The sequence below is a fragment of the Psittacula echo genome, assembly GCF_963264785.1.
Source record: "Psittacula echo genome assembly, chromosome: 4".
Classification (NCBI taxonomy): Eukaryota; Metazoa; Chordata; class Aves; order Psittaciformes; family Psittacidae; genus Psittacula; species Psittacula echo.
Window position 1 is genome coordinate 28709547 of NC_137738.1, and position 21715 is coordinate 28731261.

Below are 21715 nucleotides of genomic sequence, written 5' to 3' on the forward strand. Positions count from 1 at the left end.
AACTGTCAGACTCCAAAAGATGAGAGGTTTTGTCTCTCCCAGAAATAAGGTAAAACACCACAATTGCAATTTTTTTTAAGTCCCCTTGATGATTCATGTAAGCAGAATTATTCTCATTCCAAAGAGTTTTCTGAGCACAGAAGATTGAGTCTTTGTCCCCAATGGTACAGGAGTCTGCACAGAGGTCTTACAGTTACACCAAAATTTTATCATCTTAATGTTAGCATAGTAACAAATCACTCTGAAAAAATGTTTTGACCATTGCTGTAGTATCATTTAAAACCCAAACCACTAATCAATGGTTTTTAGAAATGAAAAACATTGACTGATAGCAGTTACTGTCTTTGTTACCCCCTTTAAAGAAGCATATTTCACAAAGCTTGTTGATAAGGACTTAGTGGCTATTTACTAATTTAAAGTTTCCTGTTTAAATGAGACAGAAAATGGACGCTGACCTTCATACTCTCTAACACTACCCATAGCATGACTGAAGGGCTTTACTACTGCTATAGCTCAAGAAATGCCTGGCTGAACAAAAGTCCTGTGCTGTACCATGAAATACAATGGATTTAGTTTCTGCCTTTGTCAGCAAGCAGGTTCAGAGGGCACAGAATTCTGCTGCTGAAAAGCCTTCCTTTCAGAAGTAGAAGGGGCAGCCCAGGCAAAGAGTAGGATTCTGCTGCTGATCCTACCCTTTTCTGTGACAGTGCAACAAAATAAGTACTGAACTGCACATTGAACTGTTGGACAAAGCTGTAGTTCAGCCTTTTGGTTATAAAAATGAGTAAGTGGGTATAAACAAATGTATTACTATGCAAATGTACTCACTGGGTCTCCCTTGAGAGCTAATCTTTGTTGGCTATACTCTTATGGGCTTTTTATATCTTCCAGCTTTTTAAATAGCCAAATATAATATAAAAATAGATTGTCTTCTTGTTTTACAGCCTGACATTTTCCTGTGATGGTCATCACTTGTTCACAGCTAATAGTGATGGAAACGTTATAGCTTGGTGTCGCAAGGACCAGCAGCGTTTGAAGCTACCCATGTTCTATTCATTCCTTAGCAGCTACGCAGCTGGGTGATGACAATTTTGCTGCTAACTTGTCTCTGATGCACTTTAAATCCAAAATAGATTAAAGAATTTCTTATTTAACTGGATTTTGAAGTAGTTTGTCTCTAGAATGACTGAACACATCTTTGAAAAAGAGCAGTCTAAGGTGGTTGTATAATTATGTATGTGCATGCACAAACTTGAAGCATATCCAGGTCACCAGGAAGCTCTGGTCATATACTGCAATACCAGCAAAGTAACTCGTAAATGCTCTAACATACAAGTCAAATGCTGCAATATAAAACATAACAGTATTTTTTAAATCACTTCTGAGACAGAAGTATTAAAAAAAAAATTGATAATGCTTATTCCCCCTTTTCTGTTGTAAAATATCAGCAGCATTAAGTTCTGTAAATATCTATTAAAGTGTCAGCATATGTATATCTGGTTTGTTGAGCGTGGTATACTTAGCTCTGGGATAAGCAACCCAAAACTTAAAAAATCCAAGGCCACTTAAAATTGCTTTTTTGAGAAGCAAAGAACTCAGTAGGTGCTTTTTGCACCATCTTATGGTATAGTAATGCTAAAAGTTGAATTTCTGTTATCTTTATATTTGTAATTCTTGTCATTTCTCTGTTAGCATAATAGTCCGCAGAAACAGGCAAAATTAAAATTTGTCTTTAGTGATGGGTAGACACCTCATGGCATCACGAAGTAATTAGATCATGTTTTGGTTTTGCTTGGGTTTTTTTTTAATGTGGTGTTAACTCCCAAACTTTGCAACATTTAGCTTTTGCAATTCTGTGGCAGAATATATGTTATATACACCCACAGCTTATCTTGCAGAGCTCTAAAAAAGGTGTTAAGGCACAGATGTGCTCCTGTTCTAGTGTCATTGAAGTTCAATACACTGTAAAATGTTTGAATCTAACTGCTTGAATAATCAATGTTCATAGGCATCAGATGATTTGGAAGAATTTACACAGATACACTGTGCAAATATGTTAGTTATTCCTAGGTGCTATTTTTTTGAAGAGGACAAAAATAAGCCTCCATAAAGGCTTAACATTTGAGTTCTTAGGCCAGATCAAAAATTAGCATTTCACTTCATGGATTTGAAGATCTCTAAGCCTGACATCGTGAATGGGTGCCTACTGGTTATGTGAATGGTAAAATAAGAATGCTCTGCAAGTCTGATGTAATTTTTCTTTTAAATTGCTTTACTTTTTAATCATTGGCACGTTCTGTGCTTGCCATACAGATGAACTGCTATGTTTTCTTATGTGAGGGTTTATCTGCCTTCACAACATTGAATATGAAATTGTCAAATTGTGAGGAAGACAACATAGAGGGAATCTTTCCACTTTTGAAAATTCCAAACAGTCTTCAGAAATTCTTGTAACTTCCTCATTGAGGAACTTTTCAAACTAGAAAAACTTAAGAAATATTCTCATGGTCCATGGCACATTAGCTGGTTTTTTGTTCAATTAAGCAAGTGGCTACATACTGTATGAATTGAATTTTAAACTGTGTATATTGTAGCAGCATTGTACGGGTTGGATTTAGTTATATTTTTCGCTGACTGAATGTTAATGTAAGGTCCAAATACAGATGGAAAAGCTTCCTAGCTCATGTTGAAGTGATGTGCTTTATCTAAGAGAAAAAAAATCCACACAAATATTGTGGTTTGGGGGTCTTTTTGTGCTCCCTGATTTGGGGTGTTGCTCACAAAGGCTTATTTTTATAAAGTAGACTTCCACTTGTTACAAATCAATATGCAAAATTGTTGGCCTTGTAAAGAGTGCAATATTATATATTTTTATGTAAAAGTAAAAATGTTTTTTTTTGAAGCAAGGAATATTTATTCAGCTTAACATTCTGGAACTATTCAAATAACATTGCAATAGTATCTGTGCATGATGTGTACTGAAATTTCCTGTAAATGTCACATTCCACACTGTCTTTGTATATATACTGTCTTTGTACATATACTGTCACGTTGTTGGGTAATAAACAGATCTTTGTACCAAATTGTTTGATATTATAAACATAGTTTTGGCTTAGTTTCACCTCTTCTATTTTAGGGACCTTGCACACCTTGCTCCAGATCAATTTCTGCTGGTTCTCATGTCTTGCATATTTTAAAAATCATGAAGTGGGAAAGTTCTGTTCATGGACTGCATCATGTGGCTGTCAGACTAGATGGGAGGGGTGTAAGACTGCAAGTCGGAAGCCCTAGGCATGTCACTTTGCACATGCCTGTATGTGTCCTTTCTTTCCATAGGATTTGTTACTACAGTTCAGGTGAAGACATGGTGCTCAAAGCACATATTCCCCTACCCCGCAGCTGCCTCCTCCCTGAAAACCTGACTGAGATAAGAAAAGGCAGAAAAGCAACTCTTCTGTGGATTCTCTGAGAGAGGGAAGAAAAAGGTGCTGGGTAGAGATTAGGGATCTCTGGGGGCCATCTCATAGAGGATGCAAGGCTCTCCCTGTTGGAAGCTGGGGTTTGGGAGAGATTTATGTGGAAGGGCCTGTCTATCTGACACCACTTGCAGGACTCTAGTAAACCCAGATCATTGTGTTCTGATTGTGGAAAGATAAATGTGAGAAAGGGAAGGGGTGGCAGTAGCCAGATGATCATTCATGATAGGGCAGAAGGGCAGAAGAAGGGAGTCTCTTACTGAAAAAGGGAACCCTCATGTCTGGTGTACAGATCCACTGTGTAGACAAATGCCTGACAATGAATAGGAGAAACAAGAAAATTGGTAGAGAACGGTTATCTGTGAACTGCAATAAACACGACAATTTTCTGCAGGAAAAAATGGTTTCTAAAAACACTTTTCAGCATTTACTCTAAAACATCAATTTTGAGGATATTCTCTTTGGAGAAACTTCCTTCATACTGAGCAAGAACCTCCCTGATTCCAGGATTTTTTGATTTACTATGACTGCAAGCTTCACTATTCATTCCATGAAAAGAACTTGTGTAGAGAGCAGTAGGGAGCAGTATCACCTGGTTTGCTGCCAACAAACTTCAGTACTTTTAATTTTACCTTCTTAGTTTTCTTCATGGTTTTGTGTTGGTTTTTTTTTTTTTTTTTTTTTTTTTTTTAATTTTTTTCTTGTATATGCTGCTTTAGCATAAAAATAATAAAATTTAAAAACTATTTAACAGCTCTGCTTGCCTTGAAAAATACCCCCTGGAACATCCTTTAAACTTCCAGAGCTACAGACAGTGCTGTTTTCTTTGCTACTGTTTCAAGTTGCAAGCTACTGCCAAATGACCTCTGTGTAGAGATTTACTTGCCACTACTGCTCTGGAGTTGGGTCACAGCCACTGATTTTGCATCTGGGTTTCTGTAATAGGCTGTGTTTTGGTATTTCACAATTTGGGTTGGGTCACTTTTGAAAGAGGATAAAGAGCTGCTCTTCCCAGGAACACAATAGAGAATCTGGAGTTTTAAAATGCACTTTAATAAAGCTCATATAAGCTTATTGGGTGTAGGTCATGTAGATTCAGGAACCAAAATTCATGCTAGCTGTTACAGATACTGCCTTCAGAGCCTATAGCCCAAGTTCAGCAGGAGACTACTGGCTGTAGTAAAACATACAAGGTTGCAGATTAAAAAAGAAGCATGTTTATATAATACATGATGAGAATACATTTTTAAAATGACCCCTTTCCACCCTTGTATTTTGGCTTCTAGAATAAAATTGTTAGAAATTGGTATGCATTCTTTGTCTAATACCATGTAAATAATTTATCTGGTAGATAGAATCTTTGTGGAATGAGGATGTACTTAAATGTAGCAATTTTTGACCAGTTTCTGGATGTCTGGTTAGGGTAAACTTATGAAGTCACCTATTTATATTCAGTAATACCTTTTTCCTGCTCTCAAGCCATGACACTCTTGGCTCACTCTTTGAAGAGGCTGCCCATACTCCAATGCACCTTTAAAAAGCAGGACTCTTCCTTCTTTTGTATAGAAATGAAGTGTCACTTGGAAATGCTTCTGCTCTGTTAAGATGGAGTGTGAAAAAGTGCTGATAGCAGGATGATAAATGTATGCCTTTCCAGAGGGAACAGCCACGTTATTGAGGAAGAAAACAGATGAGGTTGTGGTGGTGATGGTACTCCTGCCAATGTGTTAACCATCGGGGCAGGCAGTTTTTTCAGTTAAAAACCTTAACTGGCGCATTAACTGCTGCTGACCTTTATCCTTGACTTTCAAATTTGTAATGGAGAAGTATATAAAAATGAACTATAAAGCTGAATTATTTTATTCTGGCATACTTGCCTTCACAAGGTAGGTCCGAGTGGTCCCTTTTCCACAGTGGCTTCTTTTTGCAGTGGGCTTTTGGGATTTTTTACTTCATCTTTGCATTGTTCAGTGCAAGGAAAGGGTAGGTACTGTGGGCTCTTACTCAAACCCATGTCGTACAGGGTTTGACACTGCAGAAATAGGTGCATGACCGATCCCTAGTGAGCTACTGGCTGGACGGAGGGAAGTACGTGCCACTGCCCAGGACGGCGGAGGGCGCGGCGTGCGGAGCCGGGCCGCGCCTCAAGTTTACCTCACGGCCAGGGTCTGTTTCGCGCCCTGCGCTGGCAACGGCCGCGTCCGCCGCGCGGGGAGGGGCTCACAACGGCTGTGGCAGCCGTTGGTCGCGCCCGCCCCACCCGTCAACGCCGGCCGGGCCATGTGCCGCTGGGCGCCGAGCCGAGCAGCCCGCAACCGCCACCCCCGCCTGCTGTCGCCCGCGAGCCGTGAGTGCCCGGCGACACCCCGCCGCTGAGCGGGAGGCGGGAGAAGGGCGGTTGAACGGGCGGCGGGAGCGCGTAGGGCGGGTCGGGGCGGCCCCGGCGGGCGGGTGGCGGCGCTTCCGTGCGGGCGTTTCTTCGTCGCTGCGACGGCTCTGGTGTGCTGGAAAACCCGCGGCTGCCTCCGCCCAGCTCGGCCGGTCCCGTCGGCTGCCGGTAAACAACGCCGCTCCGGCTGCCCGCTTAAGTCAGCTCAGGGCTTTGGGTTTCGTTGTTGTCGTCTTCGGGGTTGGGAGAGATCGTCCGTGTTCAGACAGCCCGCTTCAACCCCCTACGCCTTCCCGCGGGCGCTGAGTGGGGTTTGCTCCTCTCCCTCCGGCTGTCTGGTGCGACGGCGCCAGAGAGCGGCTGCTCCGCTGCTGGCGGCTTCGCACGGCAAGGGAATAAACCCCTTTCGTGTGCGGGGTGTGAGCGGCTGCACGGCGAACGGGTGACATCAAACTCGGAATAGCGACTCGAAAAGCGGCTCTGTCCTGCAGGTAATAGAGTGTCAAGCTTCTCAGGGGCGCTTTCTTTGCTTTACGTGTCACAATTCACTACAAATACATTTGAACCAGGATTTAAGTGGAATAATCAAACTTTCCCGTATATTTCTTTTCAAGATCATAGCTATCTTTTAAAGTTAGCTGAAGAGGTAAAATAGAAGGTAGGAATCACTTTTCTGTGTCTATCGTGGATTGCTGGACTGTACATGCACATAACCTGTATGCTGATGATAAATATATTGCATAAAAAGAATTGTCCTTGTGAAATGTCATATTGGTTCAGCCATTGTTTCCTTAGATTTTTAAATGTTGAAAAACAAGATAGTATTTTTGGGTAAAAGATTTGGGCATAGTGGCAAGACTTTTTGGAACTTGACAGTTGGACTGGGTTGTACCTGTGTTAGGTGAAAATTGATCTGAAGTTGGGCAGTTTGCAGTTATTTGATCAGTTATTTTTGAAGTCACCATATTTATGGAATGAAAATTATATTCTTATGATGATCAATACAAATAGTCTGTCCTTTAATCATTTCTGCTTGTACTACTAAGCTTGTCCTTAGTGGATGAAGTATCAAATTGTAGTAATTCTCTATTAATTCTTCATGTAACCATGGGATAGAGAAAACAAAAGGGTTCCTTAGGCTCCCTCTGTGTTTACAGAGCTACCTCAGGTGCAGTAAATCTTGAAGTAAGAACTGAGATAGCAGGGGCAGTGCTTCCTATCCGTTTCGTGCCTTGCTGATGAAGGGGAAATGACCTGTGTCATGTGGACAGTGATGCTAGCACAGATAGCTACCGGTCTTAATGCAGGGGTATTTATTAAGTTTCTCTTACCTAAATAGCAAATGTAGAACTCTCTTTCCTTATCTCTCTCCTTTTTTTTCCCCTCTTTTTTTCCCCCCTTCTCCCCCTTTTCTTCCCCCTCTCTTCCCACCCTGTTTTACCCCTCTTTTTTTTAACTTATTTTATTTTTTAAATATCTCTTTTTCTTTTTTCCCCCCTTGATATGCCAGTTCAACATCAAACATCTGTTACGTTCTGCTGTCTATATTCTTAGTGTTTGCAAGTGGATAATGAAATGCGAGGATCTTCCCACAATTTAGAATGTGATTTGTAGGTTATTATTCAGGGATGACTCCCAATAAGTCCCTGGGACTTAGTTGGGTGATTGTGTTAACTCTTCTATTGTGCTGCATGGTCCAAGAAACGCAGAGCTTGTGTGGAAGGTGTTCTTCAGAGTTGTGAGCTCCAGGTTCTCTAGTCTATTAATTTCAGGGCCATTACTTTAGATTGCTGAAAGCAAACAAAATCAATTGGGATCAGGTCTTTTTAGATTGAATTCTACAGGTCACTTTTTTGGTATGGTGTTTTAAGGTTGACCTTGAAGTGGAGGGGGGAAAATTGCAGTGCAGCTTTTCATCCCTGTTGCTTGTAGAAATCTGTATTGAAAAGCTTGAAAATTATATTTTGCTTCTGTGTTACTCAAGTTTTCAGACTTTTTCTGCATTTTGCTAACAACTATTTATGAAGTTTGGTAAATGTAGGTTGCACTCCTTACCTCTATGTAAAATCAAGCTTTACTTGCAAATACTGTGCAACTTCCTGGCTTATAAGATAAATTTGCCTTCAAAGTGCTGTTGGATACCATCTAACCTGTTCTAAAAACAAATAAAGAAAAGTTGCTCCTCATGAGCCTTTTTATGAGCCCTGGAGATTAAGATCTTTGGCACAAATGAGTGAACTGCACTCAGAAAAATGATGAAGTTTGTATGAGTTAAAAAACCCCAAACCCCAGAAAATTTAGGTGGCTGGAAGGCTGTCGCTGCGCAGCTTTCAGGAGGGATGCTTCAGGAAACGCTGGCTAGAATGGTGTGCCAGTCAGCAGAAACTACTTGGCTGAAAAAGGCCATGTAGCTGCTGTCACTTTTCTTTGTTAATGTGATCAGCATTCCCCTTAAAGAAAAGAATCACAGAGACTAAATTAATGTGCTTAGTACACCGCATAGAAATACACTGGACAAATGAACTCCTATACAATCTAGCTCCACTGGCATACATCAGTAATGTGTAGATTGCACGTAGTCTGATTGCTAACATAGTTACTGTAACTACGGTGATTATCGAGACCTGTGTATGTCTGTATTGATCTAACTTAATAGGGGGCTGCTGGAAAAACAACCAGGAATGAATATTAGCAAACCCAGCTGTGTGATTTCTGGTTCAAGGCTTTTTAGGTAATTTAAAAGATGGGGAGAAGTTACTCCTTCTGAGCATAAAAGGAGCATGACCAGCAGGTTGAGGGGGGTGATTCTTCCCTTCTACTCCACTCTTGTGAGACCCCACCTAGAGTACTGTGTCTAGCTCTGGAGGCATCAACATAAGAAGGATGCGAACCGGTTGGAGTAGGTCCAGAGAAGGGCCACAAAGATGATCAGGGGCTGGAGCATCTCTCCTATGAGGAAAGGCTGAAAGAGTTGGGCTTGTTCAGCCTGGAGAAGAGAAGGCTCCTTAGGAGACCTTAGAGCAGCCTTCCAGTACGTAAAAGGGGCCTACAAAAAATCTGGAGAGGAACTTCTGCAAGGCTATGTAGTGACAGGACATGGGGGAATGGCTTTGAACTAAAAGAGGGAAGATTTAGATTAGACATTAGGAAGAAGCTCTTCACTGTGATGGTGGTGAGACCCTGGCACAGGTTGCCCAGAGAAGCTGTGGCTGCCCCATCCCTGGCAGTGTTCAAGGCCAGGTTGGACAGGGCTCTGAGCAACCGGGTCTAGTTGAAGATGTCCCTGCTTACTGTGGGAAGGGGTGGAGTAGATGACCTTATAAGGTTTCTTCCAACCCAGACTTTTCTATGATTCCATGATCTTGAAGCCTTCCCCCCAGATAAACTACAAAGCTAATTGTGTCTTCCCAAGGGTCTAAAGACCTTGAGAACACTTGACTGTTTAAAAAGAGCTGTCTTAGGAGGGAGAGTCAGAGCCAGTTTTCAGGCTGCAGCTTCAAAGAAACAGAGATCCCATGAGAGGGTGTTTGGAGGAGGAGGCTTTCTGACATTCCAGGGGACAGTCTTTCAGGGAGAGCGTAATAGACTCTTGTTATTAAAACTTCTTTTCTTTTCAGAGCTTTATTTCTAAGTAACAATATTATTTCATTAAAGAATATTAGGCTTAAGGTTAATAAAGAATATCATAGGCCCTAAGGAAAGCAGAACCAGATCTCAGCCAAAGCTTTGTCTTGAAAGAAGACCAGTTCATCACAGCCTGTTTTGAAAGTGAGTATAATTCTCATTGTCAATATCACTTCATATTTAATAGAGTCTTAAGTGATGCTGTGCAATACGTACTGTATTTGCAGAGAGTAAGAGAAGGCAGACGTATGTGTAGCCTCATAAGAGAAATGTGAAACAGGAGGAATCCATCTTACAAAGTTCTGGAACCAGAACTGTCAGTATGAAAAAAAGACATTAGATACTTAAATGGATGCTAAGCACTTCCAGAAATATGTTAGTTAAATATTTAAGTGCATGTGAAGGCCAGGGTAAGAGCAGGATTTGGAACAGAGTAAGTGTTTGTGCTTCAGAGGATAAACAAACCTCTTACTCGGGATAAGTGGAAATTTTCTCCATTGGCTGAAACACCTAGTGCCAGACTGTTTTTTTTGAAGTTCTCTTTACGAAGCCTCTTATTCTGATTGTTTTCTGATATCATGAAATAGTTTACCAGACAAGATACATATTTTCTTTTTTAACTTTTTCCCCATTTGCCATTTCAGAAGATAGGTAAGGACATACTGTGTGGCACTGTTTTCAAAACGGGGTTTGGATTTTTTTTAAAGCATTTTTGTGTCTAATAGTCTTTTCAAAATTGCATTATGGTCTTACCTCAATCTGTTATTCAGTAGATACTTAAAAACTAGCTGGAAGTACTAGAAGCAGTGTTTTCACCAACTTCGATGCAGCCAGCAACAGTTCAAATTGTCTGGCTCTAATGTTTATAACCTTCTTGGTTTGAGAGAAGGAGTTGCCAGAAAAGCTTGGGAGGTTGGAATTCTCTGGACTTCTCATGGAGTTTGAGTTGCTTAATTCAGTTTAATTTAAAAGTATTATTCAAAATTAAATTTCTAAATTGCATCTGATCTTGGGCTATGGCAAATGTAGAAATCTGTGACTTCATTGAGTTTTGCCGTTTTGGCTCTGTGGTCATTAGTAGTCTAGCCATGGAGATGGTAACAAAGTTGGAATTATTCATATTTGCGGGAGATAATTTTGTAAATAAAAATAAAATGTGGTTTTCTTATTTTTATGGGTATGTTGAGACTTAAATCTAGGGGTTGAGTCAAATAAAAAGTCCAGAGATGAGCTGTAATTGAGAACCTCCAGTTCTTGTGTGTATCTCATATCCTTTCCACTTGTCCACTGCAAGTCAAAACACATCTGAAAATTGTTTGGAGGCTGTTATTTGGTTGTGGGGTTTTGTGCCATACATGGCATTTTATACAAAGCCAGTTCCTCCACATGTGTTTAATCCTGTGCCTTGTGAGGAATATGAGTTAAAAGATTGTAAACAAAGATAAAGTAAAAAAAAAAAAGCCACTATGTTCCGACATGATTTTAGTTTGTCACAGTGCATGCAAAGGGGAAACTTGTGTTCCATTCAATGATACATGTGTACAGAAAACCTGTTCTTTGTCTTTGCATATATTAAAGCTCTTGTTTTATTTGGCACAATTAATACATTTTAAGGTAGCATTTCCCTTGTCTAGACCTATACAAGTGCTGAAGAAGATTGTTTTGCTTCTTCAAATGGAGCATGACTCACCATCGTATTTGTATTCTACTGTCCTATTTTACAGCATAAGCTGCCACTTTTAGAAACAGCCGTCTTTGTCTTGTGTTTGAACATCTGTGTTTTATGAAGTCAAAGCAGTTAAAAAGCTATTTCTCCATTCTTTTGTGCTCTCGATTGCATACTTCTGTTGATTCTAACATGCTTAACACATTGTGTATACTTTTTTTTTTGACACAAGCATTTCCTGTATCCTGCTTAATTTCCTGTTTGTATCTTAAACCCAGTGACTGGACCAGGTAAGGTGCTGAGGTTCAGGAAGGGAAACTTGTGTAGCTCTAGGTGTTCATTTCTTGTCCAGAAATAAGCTGGAAGTACTCATTTTGAAAGACCCAAGCCTAAAACTCTTTTGGCAGCAATACAAAATGCCTCCTTTTGTGTGCTTTCCCTTGCGTCCCATCTGCTTCTCACACCCTGTGTCCTTTGTATTGCCTAGTTTTGTATTGGTTTCTAACACGCAGTGCCATGCTAATCTTCCTTCAGGTGGCATTTGTGGCATACCATATATACAGGACCATAGGCGATTGTTTTGGCTGATTGAAACCTCAATATCTCACTAGGTAGTATAACTGGTCCAGGACCTCTCTAGGTCACCTGTATCTATCTTTTCTTTCCACATGGGCTTAGCTCGACTTCCAATGACTTGAAAACAGTAACTGTTGTTTATGCTGGTCTAGTCCTGCATAGTAGTGTCAGCGGGAGGTCTCCTAACATGCAGACCACCTAGGGCATATATAAGTTGATTTACCCTCAAGCCCTCAGGGAGTAGCAATGCTACTCAACAGAGCAGCAATGCTTCCCAGCAGCTGCAGATGTCTTAAAAAATAATGCATTCCTATACTATCTAGTATAATGTACTGGGTTCAGTCATCTTTAGACTTCACTGGGGATGTATAAGCAAAAAGTTGGAAAACACCATTCTTTTTAATCTGTTAATTCATTTCGACACTCCATAAGTCTATAGTCAGAATTTTGACTTGTTCTCTGTCTTAAAATTTCTCTTTTTCTGATGCTTGGTGAGAGCAGTGTGACATTCATTTCCATTGTGCACGTTTCTGAACTAGTTTTCATGTTACTAGGTGTAACTGGGGTATGGAGCCAAACTGCATAATGGCTGCAAGGTCTATTTGTGAACAGCTGCTCTCTGTTGGCAATCTGAACCAGGGCAACCATTTCTCAACTGAAACAATGGCTGTGCAATCTGAATCTGTTTGTTGTTTGCAGTATTCAGTTTGAATACAGGCAGTGGAAGATGAAAATATATAATGCAATAAGGTGCCATTGAACAAGAGAACAGAAATAAATGGTGTCTGGTTTGTATTTGTAACCTACAGCCTGGTAGTATCAACGTAGTAGGTGAGGGTTGGTTAGATTTCACATAACTATCCTCTTGGTGATTGCTGTATTTGCTACCTGTATTTTTAAATTGCTTCAACTTTGTTTCTTCTAGGAAAAACAAAATGAAGGAACTAGTGTCAAACAGTACAACCAGCATATCTCAAGCCAGGAAAGCTGTGGAGCAATTAAAAATGGAAGCATACATGGATAGGATGAAGGTAAACTTAGACTTATCGTTGGTATTTTGCATTTACTCACTAGTTTGTGGTACAGCTTCCCTTTAGTATCGCAGAAAGACTCAATCAACTGAAATTAAAAATCTGTGTTGAACTGTAAAACAATATTCAATACTGTGAATTAGTTACATACTAATTGCTTGCTTCTCACGAGGTGATTTCCAGGGCCTGGCTTCTAGTCTGCTTCTGTATGACTGCTTCTTATGTCTGTCAAAAATGATATTTTGTGAAATATTTAAGATCAACTGGCAAATGCACAGGTGCTTGTCTTTGTGTCATCTATGGCTGAATGCAGGTGTTTCAGGTTTCTCAGTTCTTCTTTAAGAACTGGAATAATTCTTTAAGCTATTGCAGTAGTTTTGAATAATGGTGAGACAACCTGAATTGCTTTGCTTTGTTTGATTCAGCAAAGCTGTCATTGCACAAAAAAATATGTATGATTGCAATGTTCAATTATGATTCTTCACACTGTTGTATGTGAAGATTTGATTTTATCATGCCTCTAAATGTATGTGGATTAAATATTGTAACTAAAGGCACTATTAAACAGAGGTTCTCAACATTTTTAACCCTAAAAGCCTGTGAATTATTCTTGCCTGTCATTCTGCCTTCTACTAGCCTAAAGTTTTGTGAATAAATCAAGCACCTAAAACCTAATAATGTCATGGAAAGTTTTAAGAAAGCAACACTCATCTCTTGCGAGCGCTTGCACTGTCTGAAAATGGGGAATAATTATTTGGATGAAAAGTCCTCACAAGTAAGAAGAGTTTAGAGATGGAAAGAGTATAGAAGAATGAATGCATATAAGTAATCAGGTTTTCTGCGGATAACTGAGTTGTTGCAAACTGTAACTGTTTTCAACTGAAGTTACAAATTGAGACAGCTTAGAAATATTGGACATTAAATTCTTCATGTGATCTTAACTCGTGTCCATCCATCCTGTGTGCTGAAATTCTGCATGCAGTCAGCATGAAGGCAATAGTATGTAATTATTATTTTAAAATAGTATCAGATCGTAAGCTCACTCATTAGAAATATTGTATTTATAATTCAGAAATATTAGTGCAGTTCACACTAGCAGTCATCTTGCTTATATGAAAATAGACATTTCGGTTGCTCCATTTTGTTGCAGTTTTTAGCAATGTCTTGTAAGTCCATTGAATTTGCAGATCTGTAGTTTCTGTCTTGTATAGTGTCTGGACAAATTGATCGTGTAATAGATGCCTGTTCACGGGGACAGGTATTTCTATTTCCTTCAAAAAGGGAAGGTCTGCCTTTTCAATGTTCGGTGGGGTTAGTCCCCTGATTCAGGTCACATGCAGCTGCACAACTGACAAGAAGGAATAGGTTTGGGTGAGTGGCAGAGGAAGGGGTTGTAAAAACACGGCCCAGTTTATTGGAATTTGAAACTGATGATACTTAGTAGATTGTCTTAAACTTGCTTTTATCTAATCAGGAGTAACTTTCACATAGCACATCATTAGCTCAGTTATGCAGTTATTAGTTACATATATATTCATTAGTTACATATATAATGTTCTTAATTGCATATGTAAGAAAGACACAGTTTATTCTTACAGGTAGTTTAATTAAAAAGAACACAATTAGCAAGTGTGGTAGACCTGAAAACCAGATACTTTGAAAGTAACATTGGTTCACCTTTCAATACAGCATGGGTCCAAAAAGGTACTAAAGAAAATATGATGAGTTTCAGTATTCTGAGAGTGCCTATGCTGTCATAAACAAAGTACAATTTGCAAAATGTTTATGTCTTGTGTCCTAGAATTTCTTTGAACAAGTATATGAGGGTTTATAACAAGGGGTTGATTTCCCTCAAGATCTGTTCTTCTTTTTGATCTTGAAACAGTTAAGTGTATGTTTCAGTACAGCCAAATTTTACCAGGAGACTTTCCAGTAGTTTCAACAGGAGATTTTGAGTTCTTGGATCATAACTGTAAAGTCAGAGAAATGAACATTAATTCCTTTTTTTCTGGTGTCATGCATCTGCTTAAACTTGTTAGATATTTAACAAAAGATCAGTGTTTTCCAAATAATTTAATTAAACACTGTTTTGCAAGTAGCTATAGCTAAGTGGTTATTCCCATAGTAGACAAGACCACATTGTTAGCATTAAAAAGGTACCTGTATTATCGACTAGGGAAATCAGAAGTTCCAGCTTAATTTTTTGCTACAGAGGCACTTTGTTTTCCATGCACAGTAGCTGCTGTAACCAGCAAGAATTGGGTCTGCTCAATTAAAATCTTGTAGTTACGAGTATGATGATAGTTGCCCATTCATTACCCGTGTTCTGGATTTTTCATCTGATTTAAAAATTAAGTCCTATAACAAGTCAGAGCAGCAAGCAGTGCAGTGTTTTGAGGTTCCACAAAGATAGCTTGCTGTTGAGGTGTGAAAGAAACAATTTAAAAGGGGAGAGTGAAGTTACTGATGTATTGATTGGTAGCTGGAAGGTGTATTACTGTGGTGAGTTTTTGAAACTAAGAAGCTGAGGACGACTGTAAATTAAACCTGCCTTACTTCACTGCAGGAATGGATAGAATTATAATGGAGAGGTAACTAGAAAGCAGGAGGTGCAGATTCCAAGCTAGGAAATACCAAATGAAATCAAACAGTGGCCTCATGACTAGTAGGATAATGTTAGTAGTAAAGTTGAGAAAGCAAGGATAATATTGGTGCTTTATCAGAGTTGTCCCCAGAATAAAGCACTATTTGATCTTCTCTTTGCAAGCAGAAAAGCAAGAAGGAGTGCTCTGACATTTAAGAATCTTGGTGTATCAGTTATTATTCCATTTTCTTTTTTCTTAAGAAGGTAGAAAATACTCCTAACTGATTCTGAATAGTGTTGGGAGATAAGCAGTAGAATTGCCAGTAAATTGTGTGTGAATCTCTTTGTTTTAGATGTAAAGGATAAGCAGAGTGGGTGTTGTAGCAAGAATGGTAATTAGTCACAATCCATGACAAGACAGATGACATTGTAATTGCAGCATTTTGCCCTGTCGTGGAAGCTTATAATTATTAGTGCACCTAACAGGATTATGTTCTAACTTCAGCTGTTTTTATCACCTCTGTTATTCTGAACTATAATGGTAAAATTTCACGGTCCTCCTGAGACTAATTCTTTGAAGCATCAGGCTTGAGTGTTGTGTTGTGGGGTGGTTTTTTTCTTTTGGCAATTTGACAACCAGATGTATTTTTCACTACACAGAATAAAAATAGTAGTGTAAAATGTGAGGTCGGTGTGATACCAATATACTCCATCCCCTCTGCCTATGTACTTTAACAGATTAAAAAAAATTAAATGTTAACTCTGTTAGAATTCATCAATCAAACTGGAGTCTGATTTTTTTTATTCAGCCACTTCTGCTATATGTATAAATTACTTTGAATCTGCAGACCAAGCTGTATTGCATAGGAGAGCTGAAATAATAAGTGTGCTAGCTTCATTGGAATATTCAAAATACATGTGTTTATTTTAATTCATAATAAAAGCTATTCTGAAACTGTGCAGCAGCATTCAGCTACAAATAACCCTAAAGGCAAGTAAAAGCTGTGATAGAGTGGCCTTCATGCAGCTTCCTCCATGACACAAATAGGATGATCAGCACATTATTTTGTACAGTAACAAGCCACCGTGTTTACTGTGAGGCAACCTCTGCATGCTGACATACGCTAACGCAGCCGTCTCTGCTGTAGCCCTAATGCGATGCTCAATGCAGAGGTCTTCCGCCACTCTTGTTTGGAATAATAACACTGAGCAGGAAACTTGCTGGAAGCAACATTTTGTTTAGGGGTTTTTTTGGCCACAGTTCTGACTTCGCTAACTGTGCTCACAGCCACCCGAACCAGTGTTTTCATTGCTCCTGAAATGTGGTCAGCTAACTTAACTCTCCATAGTGAGTGGTCATTATTCCATTGTGCAAACCCGAGCTACTCCACTTTTAATGAAGAAATGGCCATAATTTGCATTTATAACTGCTATAATACGACTGGGAGGATTTCTCCTCCCAAAGCCTTTTATTTTTTCTTAAAGGATGAAAATACAAGACCTAGTACAGGTTTAGTTTGCAGCAATATGCTGAAATGTGATCACATTCTTCAGTTCCTTGTTGCAGGTTTGTTTTCTACTAAATAGTACTATTTAGTAATACTATTTATCAAAGCAAACTAATTTGTGATTTAAACACTGTCATATTGAAGAAGCTGCTTGCTCTGCTTCATGGCAATCCTACCAGCATTAGAGGACAAGTTAGATACAAAATATAATGCTGTGCTTTTGCTAGTGAAAATCCTTTTTATTGTTATATGATGTCAAAGCACAGTAATCTGTAGAGAAACAGAAAACGATACTGCTGGGTTTATCTCTTTGAAGAATGATGATTGAAATTGTACTTCTCTTCCATCGAAATAAAAGCAATATGCTCAGGCTGTCGTTGCTTACCCATACGTGGGACAAAAAAGGTAGTTATGGGAAGGTCGGTCTGTTGAAGTCCAGTGTTGGTTCTTTGTTCTTATAGGGGTCAGTCTACTTAAAAGAATTCTTGGTTTAATGCATAAAATAACTATTTCTTAGCTTGATAATTGAAGATGAAATGTGCTGGGCATCTTAATGACCCCTGTCTCTGGGACTCAGAGAATTAAACTAGCTTTACATTAGGTTTTATGTCACCAGTGTTTTTTATGACATAGCACTGAAAATGTCACAGAACTTTTTTGTGGGCACCCTCGGCTCTGAGCTCGACTTGCTCTGAATGCAAGAGTTCAGGACCAGCTAATAAATTAATTAGAGCATAGAACTGCCTTCATTTGGGATGTGCAGCTGTGCTTGCAGGACAATAGAAAAGTGAAGATATATATGCTAAAGAAAATAGGAATGTACTACGGCAATATGAATAGATTGCCATTACTTGGAAATACTTCTCCAAAATGTTGTGGTGGTACATTCCTCCTGGAAATATGCTAGCTTCCTCTTCGGTGGATGCATTCTGTGCTAGTTGATACTTTGTTGAGGCACAGCATAAATCATTAGCAAAGAAAAGTACATTTTCTCTCTTTTGATTTTTTGGGGGCTTGATAGGAATTTCATAGTCAGTCTGTGTTGTGCCTTTCTTTGGAGAATCTGCTTCTTTAAAATTCACAAGTAAATTTCAATGAAAATTGGGACTATGATAGGATTCGTAAGTTTTCTATTTGTTCATTACAGTTCTACCTCTCTATTTTAGACAACGCCCTCACACCTTAAGCCTCATTCTTTTGCCGCTGCTTATCAAGCAGCTTTCAGTAGTCTGAAAATAATTACAATCCTTTCTCTGTACTTCGAAGTCCACAATTTTCCACACACTTTTGTCTGACTTGCTTCTCTTCTGAGAAGCACTGGTCCTTCTGAATACCTCTGCACATCAGAGCAAAGCAGCTCAGTCTTATGCTTTGCACTGGCCCAGCAATATGTTGTTCACATGTAGCCTGAACTCTTTTTTTCTTACAGGCCAGTTCAAAGACAAACTAATTTTAAGTAACCAAAACACCCTTGCTTCCTCTGCTAGGAGGATAGTCTATACTGGGATGCCAACCATAGGTACTTTATGGGTTTAAGCATTGTACAAAGGCATGTTTCAGTGGATATTTAAAAAATAAAAAGTCACTTATTTTGTTCCAGAAGTTAATTTAAATTACATGCAAATACTGACCCAACACCCCTGACTTAAGATTTGTCTAATCTTAAGCCTACTACAGGCTGAACTTGCCAAAGCAAGCAGGGTGTGGGGAAGCCAAAGCTAACACACCTGCGAGAAAAATACCAGAAACTTGATTTGTTTTTCCTTTTCACTATAGCTGTATGAATGTACTGACCTTGGGAGAAGCTGTCACGGTCCTCAGAGGGTAGAATTCTTTGTAAAGGCTTCCTATCTCATTTTCTCAACTCTCATAATTTTGAAAACACAATAATTAAAGCAAAGAGATACAGGGAGTTGTAAATATTTTACTGACTAAGCAGAGCAAAAATGTTTCATATATATATTCTAAATTCTTGAAAAAAATGGGTCACAGTGGCCTGATGTCACCAATATTAGGCCACAAAGCTACAAAGGTTACAAGATTTCAGCTACAGCTGAAATGGTTTAATATTTCATTTTTCATTTTGTGCAAATTGTCTTGTATGCCAGCCCACTGTTACATTTCTGTAGGACTTTTCAGTAAGCATTAACCAACCTGCTGAATTTGGAGATGTTAGAAGTATAAAAAGACTAAGGTAATGCTCAAGTTTAATGCTATGATTAAAATAGTACTTATAATAACTTACTAAACAGAAGACATTAGTCTGACTTCATTGGAAAGAGCAATATTTAGCTTAAATGAGAGCTACGACACATGATGGTCAAGTTTGGCTTCTGATTTTCTCTTTCTTTTTAATCCATGGTAGTGTGCTTAGAGAACTTTTGGTTTGTATCTGGAGGAGCAAAGGGTAGAGAGATTGTTTATGGAAAACCTTACATCCAATGGCTAGGAATAAGAGCTGAAGCAGGCAACCTCTACAGAAACATAGCTTGAAGGAGAATCCCTGTTGTTTATGGGCCATTAGCACAGTCATGGTTTAACACATGTTTCAATGAGTGTATGCTTCTGACCTTCCTTCTGAGGGAGAACAGCTGAATGCAAAGCATATAAATTGATACCATCTAATGTCACCATGTTATATAAAATATACGTAAGGATTAGTAAGCCTAGTAAGAGCAAATTCAGAGCTGTGGTCTCTTGTAATTTGGAGGATAAACTCATCTACTATTTTATGATAGCCGCTGTTACTGTATGTTATATGAAGAATATTTATGCAATGTGGATTGGTTCAAAATTTTTACAGTAGTTATCTCTTCTCTTCTATTAGGTATCCAAGGCTGCAGCAGATTTACTGGCATATTGTGATGCTCATATTGGAGAAGATCCCCTTATTATTCCAGTGCCTGCATCTGAAAATCCTTTCAGGGAGAAGAAACTCTTTTGTACTATCCTCTGAGTGGGTTTTCAATTAAAAATGTCTTCTGCTAAAATTTGGTGTCAGTGTTGCATGCTTTTAGTTTTAGCACTTTTTTCTTCAGATATCAATACTTAGACTATAACTACACTATTTTTAGAGGGTACTGCATTTTCTGGTTAAAAAAAAATTAAAATAAAAAAAATCTGAAAAATTCAAGGTAATCCTTAGCTTTCAGACCAATGGATAACTTGAATTTCAGTTCTTCATATAGATTCTTTTGGTCTTAATGAAAGCATTGAGTACAGTATCGAATTGTAGATGTCTTTGCCAGTCATAGATTTTTCTGAGACCTAAATGAGTCATACCAATTCTTGAAGCTATTTTTAACCTTCTTATTTTCTTTGGAAGGTGAATTTAATTCATTTGCCTTTACAAATTTCTATCTAAAATGAGTAGCATGACCTTTCCTCAAGTAGCACTATTTAGGAAAAAATCCCAGTGATTTACGATGTTTGGAATGGTCAGTCTTATACAGTAGGTGGTGTTTATAAATGTTTTCTGAAGACTGTAATAAACTTGAGTACAGAAACAATCTTAGTAAAGGAACATTGTAACTACAAGCAAAATGAAGATGTATAGTTACACACCATCAATAAAACTGTAGAAAAACCTGGCTGCTTGTATTTTGAATTATATAGGTTTAAATTGTTTTAGAAAGCGAAGTGAACTGTAATACGTCATCTGTTCTGCAGCTCTCAGTGGAGGGGGTAAATCTGTTCTGATTGGTACAGGGAGGGGAATTACATTTTCTAAGCACCTCTCTACATCCTTTTGCCCACAAGAGCAAGGCTTTGTGGGAATGGACAGTAATGTTAAATTAAAGTTGTTCTAGAATGTGCAGGGAGACCACTGCCATTGACACATAAGTTTGTATACTTTGTAGCCCCAGGTTAGTAATGAGATAAGTTATCAGGGAGTAATTTATGGAGATTCTGAGAGGGTGTTTTTGGTTTGACTTTGTTTAAAGTGCAGTGAGAGGAAATGAATGGGGTATGGAATATGATTGTTCTGCCTTCTTCAATAAGTAGAGTGAAGTCCAATCAGGGCATCTGATGGAAACAACTGTTACATTATAAACTTTTTTTTTTTTTTTTTTTAATTCTCCTTGAGAAAAGTGAAAGCTCGTTTCTGGTCTGATCAGGGGAGTTCTGTCACTGCAGTGCTTCATGTGTACAGTGTGTCAATGTACTGGAAATGTCACTCCTTAGAAAAGCTGGTGGAGACAGCCCTAACACCTAAGGCAGTAGACAATTTCATTGGAGAAGTGCATTGGTCTGACTGACCCCAAAGTACACATACCTGCTCCGGCTTATGTTTAGCAGTTTCCATCCGTAATTGTTGTACTGCTTTGTGCAGTGGAAATACAAGAATTCTGCACTGTACTGGTTTTGTTTTCTTTGCCAACCAACATGAATAATGTGCTGCACCCAGCTGCCAGTCCTGTTACACGAGATGGGTGGCTTTGAACTGTGGTTCTGCAGCTGGACAGCTCATCCACCATGTGTGTCTAACATGGAACCTCCATGTCAATTCTTGTAGTAGTATTGTGGGAAAAATAATACTCCTTCTAACCAATAGGCTTGTGGGTTGTCTTTCATTTAGAGGTTTGGGTTTTGATTTGGCAGCTGAAGACATCAGTAGTCAAGTAGACACATGACTGCTTCACAGTGTTCTGAAAAACATTCAAATCTCTTGGATAGGTTCTGGCTTGGTTTAGCCTTGGTTCCTATTCTGAAGTTTTCAGCTTAAGATTCTCATTCCTAACTTTTAATGAGAATATTTCTTAACGTTCAGCTTTTTTGCGGGGGCTGGAGAAATAGGCTTTAGCTAACTGAGTAGCTGCTTTATTGACAGTGAAATAAAAATGACTTTCTGAAAATATTT

At 38.9% G+C, this 21715-nt stretch overlaps 2 protein-coding genes across 2 annotated transcripts in view; both read left to right on the forward strand.

The window, feature by feature from the left end:
- LYST (lysosomal trafficking regulator) overlaps positions 1 to 2898 on the forward strand; it is an 83227-nt gene extending 80329 nt beyond the window's left edge. Inside the window, exon 53 of the mRNA XM_080615752.1 lies at positions 945 to 2898. Coding sequence (XP_080471878.1) covers positions 945 to 1083 — 139 coding nt within the window. The 3' untranslated portion in view covers positions 1084 to 2898. The remainder of the gene's footprint in view (positions 1 to 944) is intronic.
- A 9759-nt stretch (positions 2899 to 12657) lies between these two features.
- Positions 12658 to 19810, forward strand: GNG4 (G protein subunit gamma 4; the record flags this gene model as incomplete). The annotated part of the gene is made up of 2 exons (XM_080616634.1): positions 12658 to 12762; positions 19682 to 19810. Exons 1-2 carry the CDS (start codon positions 12667 to 12669, stop codon positions 19808 to 19810), a joined length of 225 nt encoding a protein of 74 aa, XP_080472760.1. The 5' UTR covers positions 12658 to 12666.
- Between the last annotated feature and the right edge of the window lie 1905 nt (positions 19811 to 21715).